Source organism: Hemiscyllium ocellatum, chromosome 3 (assembly GCF_020745735.1).
Source record: "Hemiscyllium ocellatum isolate sHemOce1 chromosome 3, sHemOce1.pat.X.cur, whole genome shotgun sequence".
Lineage (NCBI taxonomy): Eukaryota > Metazoa > Chordata > Chondrichthyes > Orectolobiformes > Hemiscylliidae > Hemiscyllium > Hemiscyllium ocellatum.
The window spans coordinates 62,895,960-62,923,084 of record NC_083403.1 but is presented as its reverse complement, the minus strand read 5'-3'; the positions used below and the strand labels follow the sequence as shown (position 1 = coordinate 62,923,084).

General features: G+C 44.7%; 1 protein-coding gene across 1 annotated transcript in view; it reads right to left on the bottom strand.

Moving 5' to 3' along the window:
• Nucleotides 1-27,125, bottom strand: part of scara3 (scavenger receptor class A, member 3) — a 59,085-nt gene that overhangs the window by 15,634 nt on the left and 16,326 nt on the right. The window contains exons 3-5 of the mRNA XM_060850427.1: nucleotides 24,207-24,263; nucleotides 10,200-10,349; nucleotides 8,224-8,322 (exon numbers count right to left, since the gene is read on the bottom strand). Coding sequence (XP_060706410.1) covers nucleotides 8,224-8,322; nucleotides 10,200-10,349; nucleotides 24,207-24,263 — 306 coding nt within the window. The remainder of the gene's footprint in view (nucleotides 1-8,223; nucleotides 8,323-10,199; nucleotides 10,350-24,206; nucleotides 24,264-27,125) is intronic.

Here is a 27,125-nt window from a genome sequence, read left to right as displayed (position 1 = left end):
CTTAATCCAGAGGTAACTTCACAAACAGTATCCCATTCCCTCAATACCACAACATAGTATGTCTAAATTGCTGTGCACCAATTCTGAAGTAGGATGTGAACCCACAATCTTCTTTTAGGGGTAAAAGTCACTTGTAATCGAGCCATAGTGCTCACTTCAGCAGACTCATATAAACTTGAGATGTGCTCTAATCTCCAGGAAAACTGGCACATAATTGTGAGTACAGATTGGCTGCAATTAGTCACAACTTCAATCAACTCAATTAATTTGTTAAGTATTCAATTCAATTGCTCAATACTTAAGTTGCTATGAAGGGTTTTCCAATTGGGTTGCAATTTAACATCAGAAGCCAGTGTTCCAAGCCATAATATGATCATTTAATTTCTGATGTGTTCAGAAGTTGCTTAGTCCATACAAAGATAAATCTGTGGTCTTTTCTACTGGAGGTAAGAGGGAGTGGGAATATCTTTACATCCTTGTCAATCTGAGTAGTCTAAGTGAGAGGATTCTCTAAATTATTGTATTTGGGGATGACATTACTCTCTACACAACGATTCACTTGTTCAGCTGTTCTGAAGCTATTAATTGCTTATTTTTAATATACTATCACAGGTACAGCTGTGATCAGTTGTAGTTAAGAAAGAGTCGGATCTTTCATAAGTCATAATCATCCCAAAGTTCTTTATAGCCAATTAAATAGTTTTAAAGTGTAGTCACTTTAGTAAAGAAGGAAATACAGCAGCTAATTTGTACACTGCAAACTCTCAAACAATAACATTAAGCAATACAGTTCCCTGTTGCTTCTTGCACATTAATGCATTAGCCAATCAGAACTCACTTGCTAACCAATCAGAACCCTTTCCTCCTGTGAACTATGAAATTTGGCATTCTTGCATTTGTCTTGATGTATGTGCAAGGCAAGAAGTGTTGGCAATACTTTGCTCTTTTCAGCAATAAATAGCAACATGATAATGACCAGATAACCTATTACTGCGATGTTGACTGTGGGATAAAAATCTGAAGGCCGGCATAGATTACACCCACTTCAGCACTCTGCTTCAAAATACAGCAAGCTTTGTTCAAACCTGACACTCTTGATAAACTGGCAAAAAAATGATATCCCTCAAATACCATGATCTACTGAGATGTCCAAATATTTATGCTGTAAAAAATTTAAGTGATGTGTATACCCCTGCATTATGTTTTTATTGCTTACTGTGTAATCTTACATTGATTTTAGGAGGTGTGTTGATGTTTTTATATTGATTTTTTGAGGGATGTTGATGTATTGCAGCTTTGCTTGGTTGGGGTTCACTGAGGTTACATGTACCTCTTGGTGATGTGGAAGATTTGATCAGCCAGCACACTCCTCGTCCCATACTTGTCAGTTAATGAAAAGTTTGCTGTAGTTTCATAGGATCTTTCGGCTTATGACTGGAACCTTAATTTGGTATCTCATCCAAGACGGAACTAAACTGTCAGTGTGTACTGTTATATCCAAGTCCTGGAATTGAACTTAAACCACATCTTTCTGGCCTCAGAAACACGAAGGCTAGTAACTGAGCCACAAATAATAAACATCACTATGATCTGTAGACCAATACTGAATGCAGATTGAAACAAATGTTAATTCAAATCCTGCTGTTGCAGTTTGAGGACATGCATCTAGTTTGAAAGGTCAGTTGATCAGCAAAAGTGACCGCGCACATGTCAGATTCATATGAAAACCCAATTGGTTTCCCTTTCAGAAAATACCAGACGGGGTGGAATTTCTTCTCATGAGAAACGTTGGGGAAGGTTGGAGGAAGGGGGCAAATTATCAGACAGGTTGATAATTGCCTCTTTCCTGCCACACACAAATGAAGTGCACTTCAGTGCCGCAAGCATCCTTTGCTACAATTACTTCAGCTCCTGGATGGACAGGAATGAACCAGCCTACCTGCCTGGTGGTTGGGCAATGTAGGTAGGCTGTCAGTTTGGGGAGGGGTCTCTCTCAATCTGCTCTATTTTAGGACAGGGTGTAGCTTTTGAGAGTCACTCACTTGTCTTCATTTCCAAAGTCTTTGTGCTCCGTTTCTCTGTGATCCCCCCCCCACCACAGATCAGATCACTGACTGGCCAATCAGCTGTCTTGCAGACATGTGATGTAGTGTTTTGTGAAAAAAAAGGTAGGCCACAGGCTTCCCTCAATGAACTTTCCTACTCAGGATTTAATTTAAACTGGAAATTTCTGCCCTCACTGTCTATTTGATAATGCCAATATAAAAGGGAGAGGTTTTCCCTTTTTCTCCATTTGGCATCTAATAATCACCAAGGTGTAGATCATCATCTTAAAAGCGCAAGATTACTGCATTAAAAGGGGACCTCTAAATTTACTGCTTATTTAGATTAAATCACGGGGACAATGACGTGGAAGCGCAGAGAGGCAGTCTTCTTCGGACGTTTTAAATCTCAGCTGGTCCTTGTGCTCAGGTAGATTAATGAGAGTTAGAACTGCAGACATGGAACACACCGATGTCAAGCAATACCATTTGTCTTCTTAACAATGAGCTGTAGGACAGTTTCATTTCATTATCGGTAGGTAGCAGCGGTTGTATAGCCTGGCACCAGTCCTTGGGTCAGTTTGTACGTGATGTTGGAGCGTCTTCTATGGCTGCATAACATTTTAAAGCAAATATTATGTCATTCATGTGGTCCATATCATTTTGAATGATATTGGTACCCAGCTTCCTTTTCCTATAGTTTTTACAAAGTTACAATCCTGAGAAAAATCTTTGGAAATTTCTAATATGAGAAAAAGAAATACTTCAGCATTTAAGAAACAAAGAACAAAGAAAATTACAGCACAGGAACGGGCCCTTCAGCCTTCCAAGCTTGCACCGATCCAGATCCTCTATCTAAACCTGCCGCCTATTTTCCAGGGATCTGCATCCCTCTGCTCCCCATCCATTCATGTATCTGTCTAGATACATCTTAAACAACACTCTCGTGTCCGCCTCTACCATCTCTACTGGCAACGTGTTCCAGTTACCCACCACCCTCTATGTAAAGAACTTTCCAAGCATATTTCCCTTAAACTTTTCCCCTCTCACCTTAATGTGAGCCCAGTTAAAATCAGTCAATTTAAAAAAAATCAAATAAACTGCAGATGGTGAAAATCTCAAATAAGAACAGAAAGAATCATAAATTCTCAGCGGGTAAGTAAACTCCTATAGAGAAAGGAAAACTAAGTTAATGGGCTAAATGTTCTCACGCTATTGGAGGCGGATCCACGGGCCAAGCAGGGTTCAAGATCAGGACATTCCCATCGGATAGAGATATCAATGCAAACTTGACCTTTTTGGCTTTCCCAGGGTGACTCGGAAGGTGAGCAGGGTACCCTCTTGGGTCTGTCAGCTAAATAATGGAGACATGTAAAAGTTGAGATTGTTAAGAAGCCAATTACACTTCTTAAAGAATTAAACTCCTTTCGCCTGGAATTTTCCAGTCACGGAACCTGCATCCCAACATGTCAGCCAGGGTCACCCGGTTGAGTGCAGAGTGGGAAAATTTTCTCAGCTGGGAAAGTGTTGGATCAGTCACAGTGAAGTGTCGAGGCACAGCCGAGTGAGAAGCACATCTTTAGTGCACTTCTTCCCAAAGGTTTTCGTTGTCCACCAGGTAATTGCCAACTTCTTGAAAATCACTTCACCTTTCTAGCGCTTTGCTCACAGTCTGCTGCTAACTTTCACCAAGGCAAGGAAGTGACATATGTAGGTTCACCTTCCACATCTCCTGAAGGTGAAGAGTATAGGACACATCACCATCAACAGCTTCACAGTAGCCAAGGCAGAAACACCGTCCTTCACCTCGGTACATGCCCCTCGACAGGTAATCAGCAAAATTCAGGTGGAATTAGCAAGGACCCCCCCTCCACCCCAGGATTGGAAGGCTGAATCCACTCACTCAATATGTCTTACCACCACAGTCTCTGGAGGGTTTGGCTTGCATAACAGGTAACACAAATGTATAAACAGTGGAATTAGAAGTAGCTGTAGGCCATTCAGCCCCTTGAGCCTACTCCATTCAGTAAGAACATGTTCTAACTGTTTTGTTTTGAATTCCACATTCCCATCTAGGAGAAAGTGAGGACTGCAGATGCTGGAGATTAGAGTCGAGAGTGTGTTGCTGGAAAAGCAAAGCAGGTCAGGCAGCATCCAAGGAGCAGGACTATCAATGTTTCGGGCATAAGTCCCTCATCAGGCACAAGGCTTGAGGGCTGGGGCTGAGAGATAAATGGGAAGTAGGCGGTGGGCTTGAGAGAAGGTAGCTGAGAAAATGATAGGTGGATGAAGGTGATAGGTAGGAAGAGGTAGTGATGGACAGGTCAAAAGGGTGGTGCCGAGTTGGAGACTTTGGTCTGGGATAATGTCGGGGAAGGGGAAATGAGGAAGCTAGTGAAATCCACATTTATCATGTTGCAGGGTCCCAAGGCAGAATATGAGGAGTTCTTCTTCCGTTGTTGGATGGTAACAGTTTGGCGGTGGAGGAGGCCCAGAATCTGCATGTCCTTGACGAAGTGTGGGGAAGTTGAAGTGTTCAGCCATGGGGTCGTGAGATTGGCGGGTGCGGGTGCCCCAGAGATCTTCTCTAAAACGATCCGCAAGAAGGTGTCCTGTTTCCCCAATGTAGAGGAGACCACATCAGGTGCAATGGATGCAGTAGATGACTTTAGTGGAGGTACAGGAAAATTTCTGACGGATGTGGAAGGATCCCTTGGGGCCTTGGATGGAGGTGAGGGGTGAGGTGTGGGCGCAGGTTTTGCAATTCCTGTGGTGGCAGGGGAAGATGCCAGGAGCTGAGTGTGGGCTGGTGGGGGGCAAGGACCTGACGAGGGAGTCGCGGAGGGAATGGTCTCTCTGGAACACTGATAGACTGGGGAGAGAAATATACCTTTGGTATGGGGTCCAGTTGGAGGTGGTGGAAGTGGTGCAGGATGATGTGATGTATGCGGAGGTTGGTGGGGTGGAAGGTGAGCACCAGGGGGTTCTCTTGTTGCGTTGGGAGGGGTGGAGCTCAAGGGCGGTAGTGCAAGAAGTGGAGGAGTTACGCTGGAGGGCATCATCAACCACGTGGGAAGGGAAGTTGTGATCTTGGAAGAAGGAGGCCATCTGAGACTTTGAGGTGGAATTGGTCATTCTGGGAACAGATGCGGCGGAGGCAGATGAATTGAGAATAAAGGATGGCATTTGTACATGACGTGGAGGGGAGGAGGTGTAATCTAGGTAGCTATGCGAGTCAGTGGGCTTGAAGTAGATTTCTGTGATTAGTTGATTGCCAGAGATAGTGATGGAGAGGTCCAGGAAGTGAAGGGGTGGGGGTGGGGGGGGGGTGTGGGGTGCTGTCCGAGATGGTCCAGGTGAATTTGAATTTGAGGTCAGGATGGAAGGTGTTGGTAAAGTTGTTGAACTGTTCAACCTCCTCGTGGGAGCACGAGGCGGGGCCAATCACTGTAGCAGAGGTGGGGGGGTGGTGCTAGTACAACTGCGGAAGATGGATTGTTCCATATACCCGACAAACAGGCTGGCATAGCTGGGTCCCATGTGGTGCGTATGGCTACCCTTTTGGTTTGGAGGAAGTGGGAGGATTGGAAGGAGAAGTTGTTGAGGATAAGGACCAATTCAGGCAGGCAGATGAGGATGTCGGTGGAGGGTTACTGGTTGGGATGGTGTGAGAGGAAGAAACGGAAAGCTTGGAGACCTTCGTTGTGGCGGATCAATGCGTACAGAGACTGGATGTCCATGGTGAAGGTGAGGCATTGGGGGCTGGGGTAACGAAAATCTTGGAGGAAGTGAAGGGCTTGGGTGGTGTCCCGAATGTAGGTGGGGAGTTCTTGGACTAAGGGGGACAGGATGGTGTCGAGGTAGGAAGGAATGAGTTCAGTGGGACAGGCACAAGCTGAGACAATGTGTTGACCGGGGCAGTCAGGTTTGTGAATCTTCAGTCTGAGGTAGAATTCCCATATATCATGATAAATTCTGATCCTTCCTGGAGGTAGGTTTGTTCATTGAACTCGAAGGTTCATTTTCAGATGTTTCGTTACTATACTAGGTAACATCTTCAGTGAGCCTCCAGACGAAGCACCGCTGATGATTCCTGCTTTCTACTTATAAGTTTGGGTTTCTTTGGGTTGGTGATATCATTTCCTACGGTGAAGTCATTTCCTACGGTGATGTTATTTCCTGTTTTTTTTCTCAGGGGGTGGTAAATGGGGTGCAAGTCAATGTGTTTGTTGATTGAGCTCCGATTGGAATGTCATGCTTCTAGGAATTCTCGTGCATGTCTCTGTTTGGCTTGTCCAAGGATAGCTGTGCTGTCCCAGTCGAAGTGATGTCCTTCCTTATCTGTATGTAAGGATACTCGTGAGAGGTTCATATAGTTTTTTGGTTAGTTGATGTTAATGTATCCTGTTGGCTACTTTTCTGCCTGTTTGTCCAATGTAGTGTTTGTTACAGTTCTTGCACGGTATTTTGTAAATGACATTAGTTTTGCTTGTTGTCTGTATCGGGTCTTTCAAGTTCGTTAGCTGCTGTTTTAGTGTGTTGGTAGGTTTGCGGGCGACCATGATGCCAAGGGGTCTGAGTAATCTGGCAGTCACTTCCGAGATGTCTTTAATGTAGGGGAGAGTGGCTAAGGTTTCTGGACACATTTTGTCTGTTTGTTTGGGTTTGTTGCTGAGAAATCGGTGGACTGTGTTCACTGGGAACCCATTCTTTTTTAATACACTGTATAGGTGATTTTCCTTTGCTCTGCGTAGTTCTTCTGTGCTGTAGTGTGTGGTGCTCGTTGAAATAATGTTCTGATGCAGCTTCATTTGCGGCTGTTGGGATGATTGCTTCTGTAGTTCAATATTTGGTCCATATGTGTTGTTTTCCTGTAGAATCTGGTTTGAAGTTCCCCATTGGCTGTTCACTTTACTGTGATATCTAGGAATGGCAGTTTATTGTTGTTCTCCTCCTCTTTAGTAAATTTCATTCTTAGGTAACTCTTCAGAGGGTTGGTGTGGACTTGTTGGGCCAAAGGACCTGTATCTACACTGTGGGGACTCTATATTGGCACTGCATTACTAAAGTAAAAAGATTCCATCCAATATTTTAATTGATGACAGTTGCCAGAACTGTTGTAGTTCCAAAGTATAATAGTGCCATGGCCACTTGGTGGGATGGTGCTTCAGTGCTTAACATGTCTGCCTCACATTGCCAGGGACCCGGGTTGAATTCCAGCCTTGGAATGACTGTCTGTGTACAGTTTTGCACATTCTCTACATGACTGTGCAGGTTTCCTCTGGCTGCTTAGAATTCCTCTCTCATTCCAAAGATGTACAGGTTAGATGGTTTGGCCATGCTAAGTTGCCCCACAGTGTTCAGGGATGTGTATGCTAAGTGGATTAGAGCCACGGTTAAGGAGAGGGGGAGGGGGAATGGGTTTGGCTGGGATATTATTCGGAGGGTCAGTGCAGACGCGATATCAGCAGTTAGCAGTCAAGGAGGTAGGCAGGTTTGCTATACAATTCTGTCCCACCTCAATGTCATACTTGGAGCATATGCGAGCAGCATACACACAGCACTTGCATCAAACAAACAGCCATGCCTCAAACTCGAATGAGGGTAAGTCCTCGGTCAAGTCAAAAATGGCAACTATCAGCCAAGGGGTTCACTCAACATCAGTCAAGGCGCTTGGGCACAGTCAGTTAGCTATTGGCTTGGTAAGCAAGCATCCTCTCTTAAGTCAGGACCAAGGAAATGAATGTCAGTTGATTCTCTCTCACATTGGACTGTTTTCTCTCTCAATGAGGTAAAGGGAGGATTGAGTGAGATGAAAGGGCTCGCTGGTATTACTGCAGGTGATTACAATGAGTTGGAGAATCAGACTAGCTTTGAACAAATGGGGCTCCATTGGAGCACAGGGCCCAGTTATTTAGGTGGATTTGGGACAACAGCATGTGAAAACTCACCAGACCTTACAAAAGTCAATGAAAATGATATTTAATCGGTTTCTGGTAATGTCCAGTCCATAGTTATTCTGACATCTATTCAGCAAGTAATGCTCTGAACCATTTAATCAACAAATAGATTAACAGCTTATATCTTTATTAATGTATGGGATACATTAATGGTAACTTCTATTGTGACATTGTGGAAGTTCGGAGCAAACCTGCTGCAGAATGTAAGGAGCGGTACTCACCAAGCGCTTTAATGTTTGTCTGAACAGAACTAATCTTTGTCTCATAGAATGACTGGGCCATGTTGAGATCTTCAGTTATGGAGTCAACCTTTTTGAACACTGTAACAATGCAAGATTCCGTTGTTATATAGGCATAAGATGTAAAAACAGAAGTAGGCTATTCAATCACACAAATAATACCTAAATAGTTCTCATGCCTTTGTGGTCAATTTTATTTATAGCTGAATCATAATAGATCAAATGAAAAGACATTCCACTCTCCTTGGAGAGTGAGGTGTAATGTGAAGCATACGATTTCAGAATGCCCAGCAGCATTCCGATTTCCAGCTACAGAGATAGTGGTCAAGGTTTCCCCAGAGGGAAAAATCAACTTGGGTACAGATGATACTGAACTGTATATCATAACAAACAGAATTAAGGTCCTTACCCTGATTTATTATATCGCTCAATAAATTTTTAAATGGACATGCATCTCCAGAATAGTCAACACATTTAAAATTGCAACAAGTAACTGTTGCACGATTAGACATTGGAAAATTAAGTTTCCCGTTGATTCACAGCACATTTGAAGGGTTGTGTTGTTTTGTTACATTACCTGGTTAATTATGCAAATGAGTGCTTGCTTTTATTCATTGATATGTGTGAGTTTTGTTGGCTTTGCCAGGATTTATTGCTCATCTTTAATTAGCTTTGAGAAGGTATTGCTGAGCTCTGTGCTGCAGGGACACCCACACTGCTGTTAGAGAGTTGCAGAATTCTGATCCAGTAATAGTGAAGGAACAGCAATATAGTTCCAAGTTATGATGGCCTGTCGCTTGGAAGTGAATTAAAATATTTGGATTTCGTGGAAGAGAATTATAATTTGTGGATTCCACCTGGCACTGTAAATGGTGTAACTTTACAACTCCATTCTATAGAAGCTCAACGTCATAAAATGCAAAATACAGGTACGTTTTCTTGAATTTTTCCCCAAACCTTTCTCACATCAACTGAGAAGGGGACAAAGGTAAAATAATAGAAGCAGTGCTTTTGATTCAAGGTAATACGGGCATGATCCAGACTGCTATTGAGATGAGATTTCATCGCCTGATCATTGATCTATTTATGACTGATGTATTGGAACTAAAAATAAACAGAATTCACAAGGAGCGATATTAAACTTCTACTGAATCTTTCTTTAATCAGTTGCACTACTGCCAACACAGGTCAAGAGCTGATGGAGAAGGTGGAAGGAAAATTAACTAGAATGATACCAAAACTAAGAGGTCATACCTACAGAAAAGTGACATGCATCTGGAAAGGTGAAGCTCAAGTAGTGATCTGTGGAGATCTTCAAAATTATAAATTAGATTAGATTAGATTTACAGTGTGGAAACAGGCCCTTCGGCCCAACAAGTCCACACCGACCCGCCGAAGCGCAACCCACCCATACCCCTACATTTACCCCTTACCTAACACTACGGGCAATTTAGCTTGGCCAATTCACCTGACCCGCACATCTTTGGACTGTGGGAGGAAACCGGAACACCCGGAGGAAACCCACGCAGACACGGGGAGAACGTGCAAACTCCACACAGTCAGTCGCCTGAGTCGGGAATTGAACCCGGGTCTACAGGCGCTGTGAGGCAGCAGTGCTAACCACTGTGCCACCGTCCCGCCCAACTTTGGTTAAGTTGTCATGGAAAGGAAAATGCCACTTATCAATAAGACAACAACAAGGGTCTATAAATCCGATAGAGAATTCAGAATAATCTTTTATATCTAGACGTGGAATATCGTGGAATTCACTACCAGGTAGAGTAACAGGCTGACTAGTGTAGATACATCCTAGGAGATACTGTATATTGATGGGGTTAAACAAAGAGAAGATCTGCGTGCTTCATAAATACTGGGGAACATCTCTTCAACTGAACTGCCAATATCTGTGCTAAGTACTTTGTTAACATTGTGTCTAAGAAATAATAGAACCATCTTACCTACAGATGCAAGAACAGCAACAGCTATGATGAGACAACTAAAGAATATGTACAGAACTTTCACAGCCAGACTCAATGACCATGCAGTTTGACATTTGCAACGTCCAGGTCTCGAAGTCCTCTCTACTTCATTTGAAAACAAAATTGCATCTGTAAGTTAAGGTGAAAAAGATTGCAAATGTATTAATAAAACTACATTGTCAGAATTATTGTACGCACTTTTTGTAAAATGCTGTTTAAAACAGCCATTTTGGTTGTCTCCAACTCAAATGAACAATTCTACTTTTTTCTTCGTGCAAACTGAAAAACTTTCATTCGAAAGAGTGACTTACTCAACTTTTTGTTTCATTGGGAGAAGGTTAGACACTAAAGAACACATTTATACTTAATCTAGTTTTGGCATCAAGAATTCTCAAGTCGAAATTAAATGGCTTAAGTGAAATATATTTGCATTGCTCCAGCCCATGACTGCTGACCCACAGGACAAAATAATTCCGATCACATACTGTCAGTTCTCCTATAATGCAGTAATTCTGTTCTCATGCAATCCCGTGTCATAAGAAAATTACGTAATAGCAGCACCATTTTAATTAATGGGACTGGAATTGCACGCTTTAAAGGTGTGCATTATAGAAAATGTCCTCAATTCGTCAATCACGTTCAATGAATTCACATTAACAAAATGCACATTATAGTGGAACAACCTGTATAATGTAAAATCTAAGTTGCACAGTTCAAATAATTTTAAACAACGGTTGGAAATTGGGCAGTAGGACCACAGAAATAGTGTAAATAACTTTGCATTCCCATCCTGACCATTACTGTCACAATTTTCTTTTGGATTTAACATCTGGTGGCTGAAAGAGTAACAAGGAAAATAATATCCATCTAGAGAAACTGGGCGAAAGGGGTTGGGAGGGGTTGCAAAGGAGGGTATTGTGGGTTGAATACTCGGTAACCCATTCACGGGTTTGGGGTCTGCAAAGTGATGGGGCTGGGGGAAGGGGATATGTGGAGGCAGAGGTGACAATTGTGCAAGGGGGGCAGTGTATTCATAAATAAGGCATACAGTAAAGTATAAATAGGAAAGGGGTAAGGCAGGAGAGGGGTCATCCACCGTCAGGAGGACACTGGCATCAAAGTGGGGACAAAGTATGACCAGATCTGGCCTGGTCACTTCACATCCCAGGGTTTGGGTTGGACAGTGGTGGGAAAGACAGAGTTTGGGAAGATGGAAGCTCATGCAGAAGTGCTTGGCGTGCTCCTGGGAGATGCAAAGCCTATGTGGTTCATGGGAAAGGCTTTCAGGAACAGGATGGAGATATTACTGGCCTCACCAACGGCAGAGGCAGAAGGTGAAAACCACTGGCTGAGGAATGTCCTCTGCTGCTTTCCATCGTGCTGCAAATTGAAATAACACAATATGAACAACAATTGCAGTGACCACACCAGGAGTGGGCAAGGTAAGTGTCTCAACCCATGAGGAGGGTGGCTGTAAGACCCATCAAACTGAGACCCATTCGAAGAAATCAACATTATTCACAGACACACTGTACAGGACACAGACCTGTGGGGTCCCTGCATTCGCTCCCTGTATGCTGTACACCTCACTGCACCACAGATCACTGACCACCTCATTCACATCATCACCTTTGTCCCAGAGGCCAGGGAAAGACTAAGGACATTTGACCAAGAGGAGCAACAGTGACAGCAAAACCCATTGCCCTAAATACAACTTGTTTGAGTGCTGCACAGGCACTCAATATAGACATCAATCAATGGTACGTCCAGGATGTGCACAAAGTTAGGGATCATGCTGGCACAGTTACATTCAAAGCTCCATGAAGTCTCAAGCAAACAGCTATAATGCAAAACAAATAACAGTTAAGCAACCGTGTGACTGTGTGATGCCAAAGTGCCCTCAAAAGGTTCTTTCTTTCTTTTCCTCCCACTATATCTCAGAGTTGCATCAGGTTTGCAGCTGGGATGGAGGGATAATACTCACCAGAGGAGCATGTTGGCCTTAAAGGTTTGCACAGGCAGCCCTGACGGCATTTGTATCAGAGGCAAGTGGACCCTCCTCTGCTTGACTTCCAAGGGTCGAAAAGGCCGGCAGAGTGAGGAGGAGAGGGGGCCTGGCTACCCCTGAGGTGTCAGAGAGACTTTTGAGATGGCCTCTGTCTGGTTCATTCTTCAGCGTAGGTGCTTGTGGCACTGCCCTGTCTCTTTGAGAGAAGGAGGCACCTAAATTGTGTGTCAGGTTCCCTGAACCCCTGTTGTGAGGATCAGTGGCTGCAGTGATGGAGCGTAGGTGTGGGCACCTCTCCAGCAAACCTTGACAGCGTTAGGCCTGGTTCTCCATGGCAACATATGATGGCAAACAGTCACAGGCTTGAAACCATTGGGTTTCCATTGTGTAACTGCAGCCTCTGGATTAGTGATTTGGGCGGTTGGGAGAACATGAGTGAGCAAGTGAGAGAAAATGTTTCAGGCAATAGTAAGAGTGACAGAGCAGGAGGCTTGGAGGGAAGACTGCACAGTAGCAGAGGTAGAGTGAGACTGAGGTGGAGAAGAGTGTGGCACTTACCCTGACAGAGCAGGGTACTGTTCTTGTGCACTGCTGACTATTCCTCTAGACTGTAAAAGCCACACTGACACTGGGTGGCACACCAGACCAGGCTGCCAGGATGTGGAGACATCTCCTCCTCTTCTGGACCTTCAGGAAGAGGACCATAAGACACAAGAGCAGGAATAGGAGTCCCGGAGGGTAAGTTGTCTCCCTGGTACCAGAGTCCAGGATGTCGTCGATCGGGTTTACAGGATTCTGAAGGGGGAGGGTGAGCAGCCAGAAATCGTGGTACGTATTGGCACCAATGATATAGCCAGGAAAGGGATTGTGGATCTGAAAAGTGACTACAGAGAGTTAGGTTCGAAGCTGAAGAGCAGGATGAGTATACTAGTGATCTCGGGTTTGCTACTGGTGCCATGAGATAGTGAGGTGAGAACAGTCAGCGAATGCAGCTTAACATGTGGCTGTGAGGCTGGTGCAGAAGGGAGGGCTTCAGATACCTAGAGTATTGGGATACTCTTTGGGAAGGTGGGACCTGCACTGGAGGGACACAACTGTCCTGGGTGGGAGATTTGCTTGTGTGTTCGGGAGGGTTTAAACTAGTTTGGCAGGGGGGTGGGAATCAGAACCACATATCTGAGAGGGGAACAGTTGCAGATGTGGCAGTGACAGGATGCAGTGAACCTATCGGAAAGGTTTCTCACACAATGAAACAAAGGGGTCGGTTAAAGTGTGTCTGCTTTAAAACAAGGAATATCAGAAATAAGAGTGGTGAACTTAGAGCATGGATCAGTACTTGGAGCGCTGATGTTGTGGCCATAACAGAGACGTGGGTTTCATAGGGACAGGAATGGTTGCTTGATGTTCCAGGGTTTAGAGCGTTTAAAAATAATAGGGAGGGCGGAAAAAGAGGAAGGGGTGTAGCATTGCTAATCAGAGAATGCATCACAGCTACAGAAAGAAAGTTGTTGAGGAAGGTTTGTGTACTGAGTCAGTATGGGTGGCAGTTAGGAACAGAAAGGGAACAGCCACCTCACTGGGGGTCTTCTACAGACCCCTAATAGCAGTAAGGAGATTGAAGAACCATTAGGCTGGCAATTTTTGAAAAATGTAGGTGTAGCAGGGTTGTTGTTATGGGTGGCTTCAACTTTCCCAATATTGACTGGAACCTCCTTAGTGCAGATGGTTTGGATGAAGCTGTTTTTGTCAGATGTGTTCAGGAGGGGTTTCCTTACTCAGTATATAGACAGACCGACGAGGGGAGAGGCCATTTTGGATTTGGTGCTCGACAATGACCCAGAACTGATGTCAGATCTCGGGGTGGGAGAACATTTTGGTGACAGCGATTAGAACTGCCTCACATTTACCATAACCTTGAAGAGGGAAAGGAGCAGTTACCAAGGGAAGATATTTAATTGGGGAAAAGAAAATTATGATGCTATCAGACATGAGTTGGGAAGTACAGACTGGGAGCAATTGTTCCACAGAAAGGGCACAGCAGACGTGTGGAGACTGTAAGGAACAGTTGTTGCGACTGATGCATGAATTTGTTCCTCTGAGACAGGTAAGAAGGGGTAAGATTAAGGAACCTTGGATGATGAGAACAGAGGAGCTTCTCGTCAAAAGGAAGAAGGCAGCTTACATAAGATGGAAAAAGCAAAAATCTAGCACAGATTTACAAGATTAGAGGCTTACTAGAAAGGAGCTCAAAAATGGACTGAGGAGAGTCTGGAGGGGGTGTGAAAAACGTTTGGCAAAAAGGATTGGGGAGAACCCAATGCCATTTTACTCATATGTGAAGAATAAAAGAATGATCCAGGAGAAGGTAGGGCTGCTCAGGGATAGCATAGGGAACTTGTGCGTGAAGTCTGAGCAGATAGGGGGAGCCCTAAATGAGTTTTTTGCTTCAGTTTTCACCAAGGAAAGGGACCTTATTGTGAATGAGAACTTTGAGGAGTTGGGATACAGGCTTGAACAGATCGAGATTGATTAAGTTGATGTGCTGGAAATTACAGAGGAGAAAGTGAGGTCTGCAGATGCTGGAGATCAGAGCTGAAAATGTGTTGCTGGAAAAGCGCAGCAGGTCAGGCAGCATCCAAGGAGCAGGAGAATCGACGTTTCAGGCATAAGTTTCTGAAGAAGGGGTCCCACAGAGATCTGTTCTTCGGCCTCTGCCCTTTGTAGTTTTTATAAAAGACTTGGATGATGAGGTTGAGGGGTGGGTTAGTAAATTTGCAGATGATACAAAGGTTGGAGGGGCCGTTGATAGTATTAAGGGCTAACGCAGGCTGCAGCGAGACATACACAGGATGCAGAACTGGGCTGAGAAATGGGAAATGGAGTTCAACCTAGAAAAAATGCGAAGTGATGGATTTTGGAAGGTTGAACTTGAATGCTGAATATAGGATTAAAGACAGGATTCTTGGCAGTGTGGAGGAACAGAGGGATCTTGGTGTTCAAGTACATAAATCCCTCAAAGTTGCCACCCAAGTGGATTGGGTTGTTAAGAAAGCATGTGGTGTTTTGGCTTTCATTAACAGGGAGATCGAGTTTAAGAGCTGCGAGGTTTTGCTACAGCTCTACAAGTCCCTGGTGAGACCACACTTGGAATAATGTGTCCAGTTCTGGCCGCCCTACTATCAGAAAGAACCAGAGGTTTTGGAGAAGGTGTAAAAAGGTTTACCAGGATGCTGCCTGAACTGGAGGGCTTGCCTTATGAAGAAAAGTTGACTAAGCTCGGACTTTTCTCTCTGGACAGGAGGAAGAGAGGTGACCTGATCGAGGTATACCAGATAATGAGAGGAATGGATAGAGTCAATAGCCAAAGACTTTTCCCCAGGGCAGGATTGACTGGCATGAGGGGTCTTAGTTTTAGAGGGGACACTAGAGGAAGGTTCTTTATGCAGAGAGTTGTGAATGTCTGGAATGCATTGCCAGCAGTGGCGGTGAAAGCAGAGTCATGAGGGACATTTAAGCGTCTGCTGGACATGCACATGGATAGCAGTGGATTAAGGGGTGTGTAGGTTAAGTTATTTTATTTTACATTAGGATTAATCCTCGGCACAACATTGTGGGCCAAAGGGCCTGTTCTGTGCTGTACTTTTCTATGTCCTCTGTTCTAAGAAGGGCATGTATCCATTCTTTCTGCTCTGCCATTCAATGAGATCATGTCTGATTTGATCATCTTCAACAACACTTTTCTTCCTTATCGCCATAACCCATGACTCCCTTCCTGATAAATAATGTGCCTATCTCAGCAGAGAATATATATAAAAATCCAGCCTCGGCAATCCTCTGTGGTAAAGAGTTCCACAGATTCACGACCTTCTGAGAGAAAAAAATATTTCCATCTCTGTCTTAAATATGAGGTGGAGATGCTGGTGATGAACTGAGGGTGGGCAAAGTCATAAGTCACAAGATACCAGACTAAAGTTGAACAGGTTTATTTAAAATCACAAACTTTCAGAGTGGTGCTCCCTCTGATTCTGTCTTAAATAGATGACCCTTTCTTCTAAGATATGTCCTCTCGGCCTACTCTTCCAGAAGGAGAAACAATCTCTCCCAGTCAAGCTCTCCCTATCTTGTCAAATCCCCTAAGAATTTTAAACGTTGAAGTAAGGTCTCCTCTGATCTTCTAAACTCCAATGAGTACAAGTCCAATGGGCTCAACATTTCTGTGTTAGATACTCCTCCATATCTAGGATTAACCTTGTGAACTTTCTCCACATTATCTCCAATGCCAGCGTATGATTCCTTACCTAGGAACTGTTCACAGTATCGCAGGTGAGGTTGGATTGCATAGTTTTAATAAGGCGTTAACATTTTCATTGTATTTCCTCTATGAAATTAAGACAACATTCTATTTGCCTTTCCCTTTTACCCACTGACCTTGGAGGTGTGTCAGTGAGCTCGATTGGCTGGATGGCTGGTTTGCAATACTGAGTAATGTTAACAGCATGGGCTCAAGTCCTACCCCAACTGAGGTTACCATGAAGGACTGTCCACTCCTCTCCTCACCTGAGGTGAGGTGACCCTCCGGTTAATCCATCTCCAGTGTTCTCTTTCTAATGAGAGGGTAGCCCACTGGTCTGTTAGGACTTTGGAACCTGGATGCTATCTTTGGTGATTCATGCATGACGACCCCAAACTTCTAGCAGCTTCATTCATTCCTCTCCTTGGAGTCGCCTTGTTCAGTCTATTTCCCGCTTTCACCCATTCCTCACAGCAGTCACCCTTTTCCATGCCAACGCACACAACTGTCTGCCTGTCTCTGGAGTAGAGAAAGTAGAGATTCCTCCCTAACATGCGCCCCCCCCACCACCACCACCACCACCAGCCCTCCACAATTCAGGTACCTTCTTGGACATTGTCACTGTGTGTCCACCTGCTCTACCAGGAAGGTAATCTTGTTCTGGCAGACTGCAGTTGGGAGTGACTTGCCAGGAGAACCTGACCTTCCTGTGTCAATAGAGCTGATCATCGGTCTATTGAGCCTGTGTGGGGACAAGCCTTCCATTCCTTTCAATCGAGATGCTCATCCCAACATCCCTGAGGTGGTGCTTCTGGCTGAGGCAAGGCAGCTGGTACTGCTGCTGCTGCTGTTGGTGGTGGGGATGTTGCTGCTTCTCTTGTCCTTCATCTGCAACAATCTCGAAGTAAAGATCGGGAACTTCCGACACTGAGCCTTGGCAAGGTATAAGTTCTGCCAACATTGATAAGGAGTAGCCAGTTACATCATATCCTGTCATGGTTTAACTGGAACAACCTCGAAAGGAACATTGCATTGTGTGTTACACAGGGGACAAGATGTTAACTTTTCTTTTCAAAGTCAGTGCAGATGTTTTCTTCCTTACATTTCCTGGCAGACATGTGATAGTATTTTAAGAAGAAATCATACAGCTTAATGCGAGGTTCTGCTTTGAGTACATTGCTATAAATCATTTTCCAAAGAAAAGCCAGGTTGGAAGGAACAGCTGTTTTCGATCAGTTTGAAATGAGCTCAGGCACGAAAGCGTTCCCACCTATACTGATTACTGTAGATTTCTGCATAAAATTACTTGAGTTGAAAGAGCTGATGCCAACTACAAAATAACACAATCCTGCGATGAGCGTCGATTTTGTTTTTAGCACAGCCAACAAATTTCGAATGTTTTCAGTGAGGCAGGCCTGTCCAGGAAATACATTTTCCAAGCTGGCACGAACTACTATGACTTTTGCCCATTTCAGGTGCAGGGATTTTATAGACACTGGCTACCTCGATCTGTTTATTGTTGTTTTTGGAACTGGGAAATGACTACAGTAAGTTATGATTCTTATGGTCCAATATGTCAGTAGAAGCTCTTTGAAAGCTGTTTTTAAGAAAACATACCAGCTTCCATCATTGCTTCATAACAAGGCGGCCTATTTTCAAGGTTAACCATTTCCCGGTCAGAAAAAGCAGGTTTTACTTGCAATGTGAACTGACACCCAGGGGCTGGTTTTCCCACAGACTTTGGGATGCTAACATTGGGAGCAAACAGATATTTTGTAGCCACACTTGCTGGTGTATTCTTGCAGCTGGAAGCTTGCTAATTAGATGCCCGATGTCTTATTAAGGACGGAAGGTTGATTCCAGTGGACTCTGAAGCTCAGAATGGTGTGAATTCTTCTAAGGCAGTTCATAATCCATGGCCGTGTGTCAACATGGAGGCCTCTTCAGCAACCAATAGAGAACAGATGCAATTAAGCCATCTGAAGGTATGAGGGCCATTGAGACAGAAGAAAAACCCCTCTATGGGACTGAATATTGCCGCACTCCCTCATAGTGCTCTCGTCACTGTGATGGTCCTCTGAGCAGCCTCAGGGAGGCAACTTGGAATGTCAAGTGAAGGGAGAACACTCTGCTGGCAGGAACCACCTAGACTGGCTGTCCATCTTCATGCTGCTGGCAGCTAATCTCACTTTGCATGACATTGGGAAACTTCTCCAACAATGAGAATGTATGAGGAACCCACATGGCTTCTCACTACACCCACAAACACCATTCCTACTTTGAGCCTGCCAGCAAAGACCCACACAATCTAGTTTCCAGGCTATTGTAAAGGAGGAATATGTGGTGAAAATGACAAGAAAGCCTGTACAAGGGTTCTCATTTGGATACAACTGCTTGCATGCAATCTGAGCTATGTAACATTATTGTTGCAAACTTGTAAGGGGGACAAAAACAGGTTTCCAAACAAGTGGCAATTACTGATGTGGAGCCAGCGTGACAGATTCAGCACCAGGGAAATGCTGCAGTGTTCTATCAATAATTTCAGGTCTGGTTTTGATTTTCAAAGGTCTGAATTGTAATTGTTCCTAAACCACGTTTGCAGCTGTGTCATGCCACCTGAGATGACGCAATCCCTAAAATAACAACTGTCCAGAAATGGCTGAGAACTAGGCCCGGAATGCTGGGGAGGGCAAAAAATGGCCCTGAGGCTATAATTCAATCAAGGCCTCCAGAAGTGTCAGTTTTCCATTCCAGGTTCACATAGTGGAAATCTTATTGGATGGGTGCTACAGAGACACCAATTTAAATCCAACATGACAACAAGAGGAATTTAAACTCCACTAACTAAAATTTGAAATAAAACGCCAGACTCATAAATAATTGTTATGAAACCACTAGATTGTCATAAAACCCATCTGATAAACTAATATTCTTTAGAGAATCTGACACCCTCACCCTATTGGCCCAAACATAACTGAAAGCCCACAGAAATGTAGTTGTCTTTACCGCACACTGCAGTGGCCTAGCATACCACTTAATTGTAGGTGACTCCTGCTCAAGAGCATTTAAGAATGGTCAATAAGTGTTGGTCTTGCCAGTAATGCTCACATTCTAAGAATGAATTAAAAAATACAATGCTAGGCTAACAGCAACCCTGTAAATGTTGTGATTTATTCTAAAAGAAATCTGTCATTCTCACCTGGTTTGGCTTACATATGACTACAAACCCACAGAAATGTGGTGGACTCTTAACTGTTCTGCGGGTGATTAGCGATGAGCAATAAATGTTGGGCAAGGCAGTGATATTTATGTCCTCTCAGTGAATAATAAAAAATAAATTTAGGGAAGGGTGTATTCAAGCAGCCCTTGTTAAACCTGCAATAAACTCCTGGGGTCTGGACAGTGACATGACTAACTTTCACCTGTGCCAAATCTAGTTCGCTGCCTGACCAATGGAACTTATACTGAGATGGTTTCTACCTTAGGAATGCAGTAAAGCAAGGTAATTAATTATCACATGATCAGTTATCTTTCTATTACTACCTCAGAGCTTCCTGAGGGGACAAACTGTAATGCTCTATTCTACAGAGGAACCTTGATTATCCAAACGAGACAGACAGGCACTGTTTCATTCAAATAAGTGATTATTCGGTTAATTGATTTCCTCTGGGGCTTGGAGTTTTCTGTGAAGTCTGCTCCCTGTTCAGGAGACTAGTCAGCAGCATACTATGAGCACGCCCCCGTCAGCACCCGCACTCTCCCCAACCCTGCCCCCATCCCCTGCCTGCTCCCAACCTCGTCCACCCTCTCCTCGCACAACTCCGCCCACCCAACCTAATCCGCCCCCACCCCTCTCTCCCAACCTATCACCTCCCGAACCTCATCCACCCCCACCCCACTCTCCCAACCCAGAACCCTCACAACCTCATCCGCCCCCACCCGAACCCTCCCAACCCATCACCCCCCCAATCTCATCCGCCCCCAGCCCACCCCCTCCCAACCCGTCACTCCCCAACCTCATCCGCCCCTCCCAACCCACCACCCCTCAAACTCATCCGCCCCCACCCTGCTCCGGCCCCAACCCGTCAACCCCCAACCTCATCTGTCCCCTCCCCAACCTGTCACCCCCAACCTCATCCACCCCCTACCCCGCCCCGTCCCAACCCGTCACCCCCCCACCTCATCCGCCCCGCCCCACCCCAATCCGTCACTCCCCAACCTCATCCGCCCCCACCCCGCCCTCCCAACCTGTCATCCCCCAACCTCATCTGCCCCCCACCCTGCCCCCCAACCCATCACCCTCCCAACCTCATCCCCGCCCACCCCATCCCCCCAACCCATCACCTTCCCAACCTCATCCGCCCCCTCCCCTCTCTCCCAACCCGCCACCTCCCCAACCTCATCCACCCATCAATAGGCTTCAATCTGCAATTTGAAAGGGAGAGGGTACAATCGGAAGGGACAATATTTCAGTTGAATAAAGGGAACTATGGGCTATGAGGAAGGAGCTGGCCAAAGTTCAATGGTGCAATACCTTAGCAGGGATGACCATGGAGGAAGAATGGCAGATATTTCTGTGTATAATGCAGAAGGTGCAGGATCAGTTCATTCCTAAAAAGAAGAAAGATTCTAGGAGGAGGCATGGGTGGCCGTGGCTGATGAGGGAAGTTAAGTTAAAAGAGACAAAGTATAACATAGCAAAGATAAGTGGGAAAACGGAGGACTGGAAGCTTTTCAAGAACAACAGAGGATTACTAAGAAGGAAATACGCAGAGAAAAAAAATGAGGTACGAAGGTAAATTGGCTAAAAATATAAAGGAGGATAGTAACAGCTTTTTTAGGTATGTGAAAGGCAAAAAAATGGTTAAGACTAAAATTGGGCCCTTGAAGACAGAAACAGGGGAATATATTATGGGAACAAAGAAATGGCAGAAGAATTGAATTGCTACTTCTGATCTGTGTTCACAGGGGAAGACACAAGCAATCTCCCTGAGGTAACAGTGGCTGAAGGACCTGAACTGAAGGGAATTTATATTTGCCAGGAATTGGTGTTGGAGAGACTGTTAGGTCTGAAGGTTGATAAGTCCCCAGGGCCTGATGGTCTACATCCCAGGGTACTGAAGGAGGTGGCTCGAGAAATCGTGGATGCGTTGGTGATTATTTTCCAGAGTTCGATAGATTCGGGATCAGTTCCTGCGGATTGGAGTGTGGCTAATGTTGTACCACTTTTTAAGAAAGGTGGGAGAGAGAAAGCAGGAAATTATAGACCAGTTAGTCTGGCGTCAGTGGTGGGAAAGATGCTGAAGTCTATTATAAAGGATGAAATTATGACACATCTGGATAGTAGTAACAGGATAGGTCAGAGTCAGCATGGATTTATGAAGGGGAAAATTATGCTTGAATAATCTTTTGGAATTTTTAGAAGATGTAACTCTGGAGATGGACGAGGGAGATCCAGTAGATGTAGTGTACGTGGACTTTCAGAAAGCTTTTGATAAAGTCCCACATCGGAGGTTAGTGAGCAAAATTAGGGCACGTGGTATTGGGGCAAAGTACTAACTTGGATTGAAAGGTGGTTGGCTGATAGGAAACGAAGAGTAGTGATAAACGGCTCCATTTCGGAATGGCAGGCAGTGACTAGTGGGGTACCGCAGGGATCAGTGCTGGGACCGCAGCTTTTTACAATATATATTAATGATATAGAAGGTGGTATTAGTAATTACGTTAGCAAATTTGCTGATGATACTAAGCAGGGTGAAATATGAGGAGGATGTTAGGAGATTACAGGGTGACCTGGACAGGTTAGGTGAGTGGTCAGATGCATGGCAGATGCAGTTTAATGTGGATAAATATATGGTTATCCACTTTGGTGGCAAGAGCAGGAAGGCAGATTACTGCCTAAATGGAATCAATTTAGGTAATGGCGCAGAACAAAGAGATCTGGGTGTTCTTGTACACCAGTCAATGAAGGTAAGCATGCAGGTACAGCAGGTAGTGAAGAAGGCTAATAGCATGCTGGCCTTCATAACAAGAAGGATTGAGTACAGAAGCAAAGATGTTCTTCTGCAACTGTACAGGGCCCTGGTGAGATCATACCTGGAGTATTGTGTGCAGTTTTGGTCTCCAAATTTGAGGAAAGACATTCTGGCTATTGAGGGAGTGCAGTGTAGGTTCACGAGGTCAATTCCTAGAATGGCGGGACTACCTTACGCTGAAAGACTGGAGCGACTGGGCTTGTATACCCTTGAATTAGAAGACTGAGAGGGGATATGATTGAGACATATAAGATTATTAAAGGATTGGACACTCTGGAGGCAGGAAACATGTTTCCGCTGATGGGTGAGTGCCGAACCAGAGGACACAGCTTAAAAGTATGGGGTAGACCATTTAGGACAGAGATGAGGAGAAACCTCTTCACCCAGAGAGTGGTGGCTGTGTGGAATGCTCTGCCCCAGAGGGCATTGGAGGCCCAGTCTCTGGATTCATTTAAGAAAGAGTTGGAGAGAGCTCTCAAGGATAGTGGAATCAAGGGTTATGGAGATAAGGCAGGAAGAGGATACTAATTAACGATGATCAGCCATCCCGCCCTCCCAACCCGTCGCCCCCACCCCGACACTCCCCCAACCTCATCCGCCCCCTCCCCGCCCTCCCAACCTGTCACCTCACCAACCTCATCTGGCGCCATCCCACCCTCCCAACTCTGTGTGCTCCCTCGAACCCATCTGTCCCCCCAACCCTGTCCGCCCCCACCCGTCCCCAAGACTGTCTGCTCCCATCCCGACCCGAATCCTGCACCCCCGTCCACTGACCGAACGGCTGACCCACTCCCCTCCCTGTCTCCGGGGCAGCCTGACTGAACATCAACGATAAGACTGCTGCTGCCTTTGTGGGGTAACACACACACACACACACACACACACACACACACACACACACACACACACACACACACACACACATCTTGACAAGTTCCTCCTTTGCTCTGTACAGGACAATATTGAAGAGATTATCTGTGGAAGGGGGGGGGGGTTTATTGTTCACCCCTACGTAGGACTCCAGGGAAAGTGGGGGGGGAGAGAGAGAGAGACAGAGAGAGAGAGACAGAGAGAGAGAGAGATACGGCAGGAGGTCAGTCATTTAGAGACGGTGCCTGGACTATCCAGGACTGTTCTAGACAGCATTTCAGTGAGCTGAGTTCGTTTTTATCACTGTACTATAAACAAAAGACGCAATCAGGGTTGAAAAGCTCTTTGACGTAATGTTTCTATCGGGATCTTGAGATCCTCTTCGGATAATCTGAAATTCTGCTAACTGATATTCAGATAATCGAGATTCCTCTGTATACCTTTTGCACTTTGTGGGCATTGGATCCTTCTTGTTGAGTGGCAAAGTCTTTGCCAATTTCCAATACCTCAGTAGGCAGTTACTGGTCACCTTTGTGACATTGATATAGATCTGGACTACCATGCCATAAGTACCAGTTATTCCAACCCGAGGGTTGAGTAAATGGTTTAACAAAGGAGCAAATGGAAGTTAAATCCACCTGCGCTCCCCAGACTCTTAAAAGGGTCGGTTGCATTCACCAATTATTTAACTTAATTCTGCCACTTCATAAACTTAAACTATGAAAGTTACAATATCATTCTGAAAGAAATGGAAACTATAACGAAAAAAAACTTTTACAAACCACTTTGTTCACATCTGAATGAATGCATTTCTTCTTCTTCTCCAGAGAAGTTGTTGTCTAAAATGCAAACATATAAAAAATAAAAACCATGTAAATGTTGAAAGTCTACATTAAACGCAGCAAATACTGAAAATGTTCAGCAGTTCTGACAGCATCCAAAGAGGGAAGAGTTGATGTTTCCAATTAATGACACTTCCTGAGAACTTCCTGAGAACTTCCGAGTATTCCTGTTGATTCCTAATTGTATTTTCTACATTACATCTGTCATAAGCAAACTTGTTCTTTCTAATGTGAATTTCCACCTCCTTTGTCATCCAGGGAACTCAGTATTTGTTTGCCATTTCTTTTTTGTTAGGGAAAAGATACCTTAAGCGCACTTGAATTATTTTGAAGCCGGCTCATTATTTGGCTACAGTTACTCCCGCCAATCGTTTATTCCAATGAATCCTACTCAGCTCTGTTCTTACCCCATTAAAGTCAGCTTTTCATCAAATGATTGCTGCTTCTTACACTACCAATATCTCAGTCTATATTTGGGTAATTGAAGTCCCCCATTATAGCTATACTATAATGTTGGCATTTCTCTATAATTTCCCTGCAGATTTGTTCCTCTACATTCTTTCCACTGGTTGATTGTCTACAGACTACACCAAGCAATGTATTTGCACTTTTTATTCTGTACCTCCATCCAATGCTGTACTCGAACCCTCTGAAACATCTTCCTTTTCAACACTGCAATGTCCTTCTTAACCAGTACACCTACCCCTCCTCTTCTTCTTCCATTTCTCATCCTTCCCGAATTGCTAATATCCAGGAATACTTAACACCCAGTCACCATCACCATGACTGCCACAACATCATTATTCCATATTCTGTAACTTTCCAACCATATTTACTATACTCTGTGTACTTACACAGAAAACGGTAAAGTCACTTTGTTTTTTCTTTCATTGGAGAGAGACAACTGGTGGTGGTTTGACACCTCGAGCAAGGCTGCATTTGAGAAGGTAGGACCTTCTGTCTGGGAATTGAACTTGCGCCAGCCTACTGAGCTAGCCAACCCCAATTTACATACATGCACAATTAGTCTGTTTTGAACTTCATTTCTTTTTTCCCTACTCAGCCCTCAGACCCCACCCCTCCAACCATAACAAGGACAGAACGCCCTTGGTACTCAATTTCCATCCTACAAACCTTCGTATAAACCAAATCATCTGCCGACATTTCCGCCACCTCCAAAAAGACCCCACCACCAGGGATATATTTCCCTCCCCACCCCTTTCCGCTTTCCGCAAAGACCATTCCCTCTGTGACTACCTGGTCAGGTCCATGCTCCTCTACAACCCACCCTCCCATCCTGGCACTTTCCCCTGCCACCGCAGGAACGGTAAAACCTGTGCCCACACCTCCTCCCTCACCTCTATACAAGGCCCTAAAGGAGCCTTCCACATCCATCAAAGTTTTACCTGCACATCCACTAATATCATTTATTGTATCCGTTGCTCCCGATCTTGTCTCCTGTACATTGGGGAGACTGGGCACCTCCTAGCAGAGCGCTTTAGGGAACATCTCCGGGACACCCGCACCAATCAACCACACCGCCCCGTGGCCCAACATTTCAACTCCCCCTCCCACTCTGCCGAGGACATGGAGGTCCTGGGCCTCCTTCACCGCCGCTCCCTCACCACCAGACAGCTGGAGGAAGAACGCCTCACCTTCCGCCTCAGAACACTTCAACCCCAGGGCATCAATGTGGACTTCAACAGTTTTCTAATTTCCCCTTCCCCCACCTCACCCTAGTTCCAAACTTCCAGCTCAGCACTGTCCCCATGACTTGTCCGGACTTGTCCTACCTGCCTATCTTCTTTTCCACCTATCCACTCCACCCTCTCCTCCCTGACCTATCACTTTCATCCCCTCCCCCACTGTACTCTATGCTACTTTCTCCCGACCCCCACCCTCCTCTACCTTATCTCTCTACGCTTCAGGCTCACTGCCTTTATTCCTGATGAAGGGCTTTTGCCCGAAACGTCGATTTCGCTGCACTTTGGATGCTGCCTGGACTGCTGTGCTCTTCCAACACCACGAATCCAGAATCTGGTTTCCAGCATCTGCAGTCATTGTTTTTACCTCCTCAAGCTTACTCTATCCCTCGCTAAGATCATGGCTGACTTGGTTTGACCTTAACTCCACATGAGCCTTGACTCCTTTTCAATCAACAATCTGTCTATCATGAATATATTCATTGACTCCATCTCCAAATAGTAACGAACCTCAAAGAAGAAATTCCTCCTCATCTCCATCTTAACTGAGAGGACCCTTCTTTTTAAACTGTGTCCCCTGTTTTAGATTGTCCCATGGCAGAAAGATCCTTTCAGCATTAACCCTGTCAAATCCCCTCAGAATCTTAGATGTTTCGATAAGATTATCTCATTCTTCTGAACTTCAAAGAGTTTAAGCACAACCCAGACAACCTTTTCTCTGAAGTACTTCCAATATAACTGTGGCTTAAGTGAGGAAGTCCTTAAGTTGGCCATAACTGTATATTGTACTTATGATTTGGAGCTGCCGGTGTTGGACTGGGGGTGTACAAAGTTAAAAATCACACAACACCAGGTTATAGTCCAACAGGTTTAATTGGAAGCACTAGCTTTCGGAGCGCCGCTCCTTCATCAGGTGGTTGTGGAGTACACAATTGTAAGACGCAGAATTTATAACAAGAGTTTACAGTGTGATAAAACTGAAATTATACATTGAAAAATATCTTGATTGTTTTGTTGAGTCTTTAATCTGTTAGAACACCAAAGTAGTTTCACTTCTTTCATATGCAAATCACAAAACTTCTTTTTAAAAAGTTACATTCTCAGGTTAACTGTAACAATTGGTGTCAGCCAAATAAAATGCTGAAGGTGTTAGCTC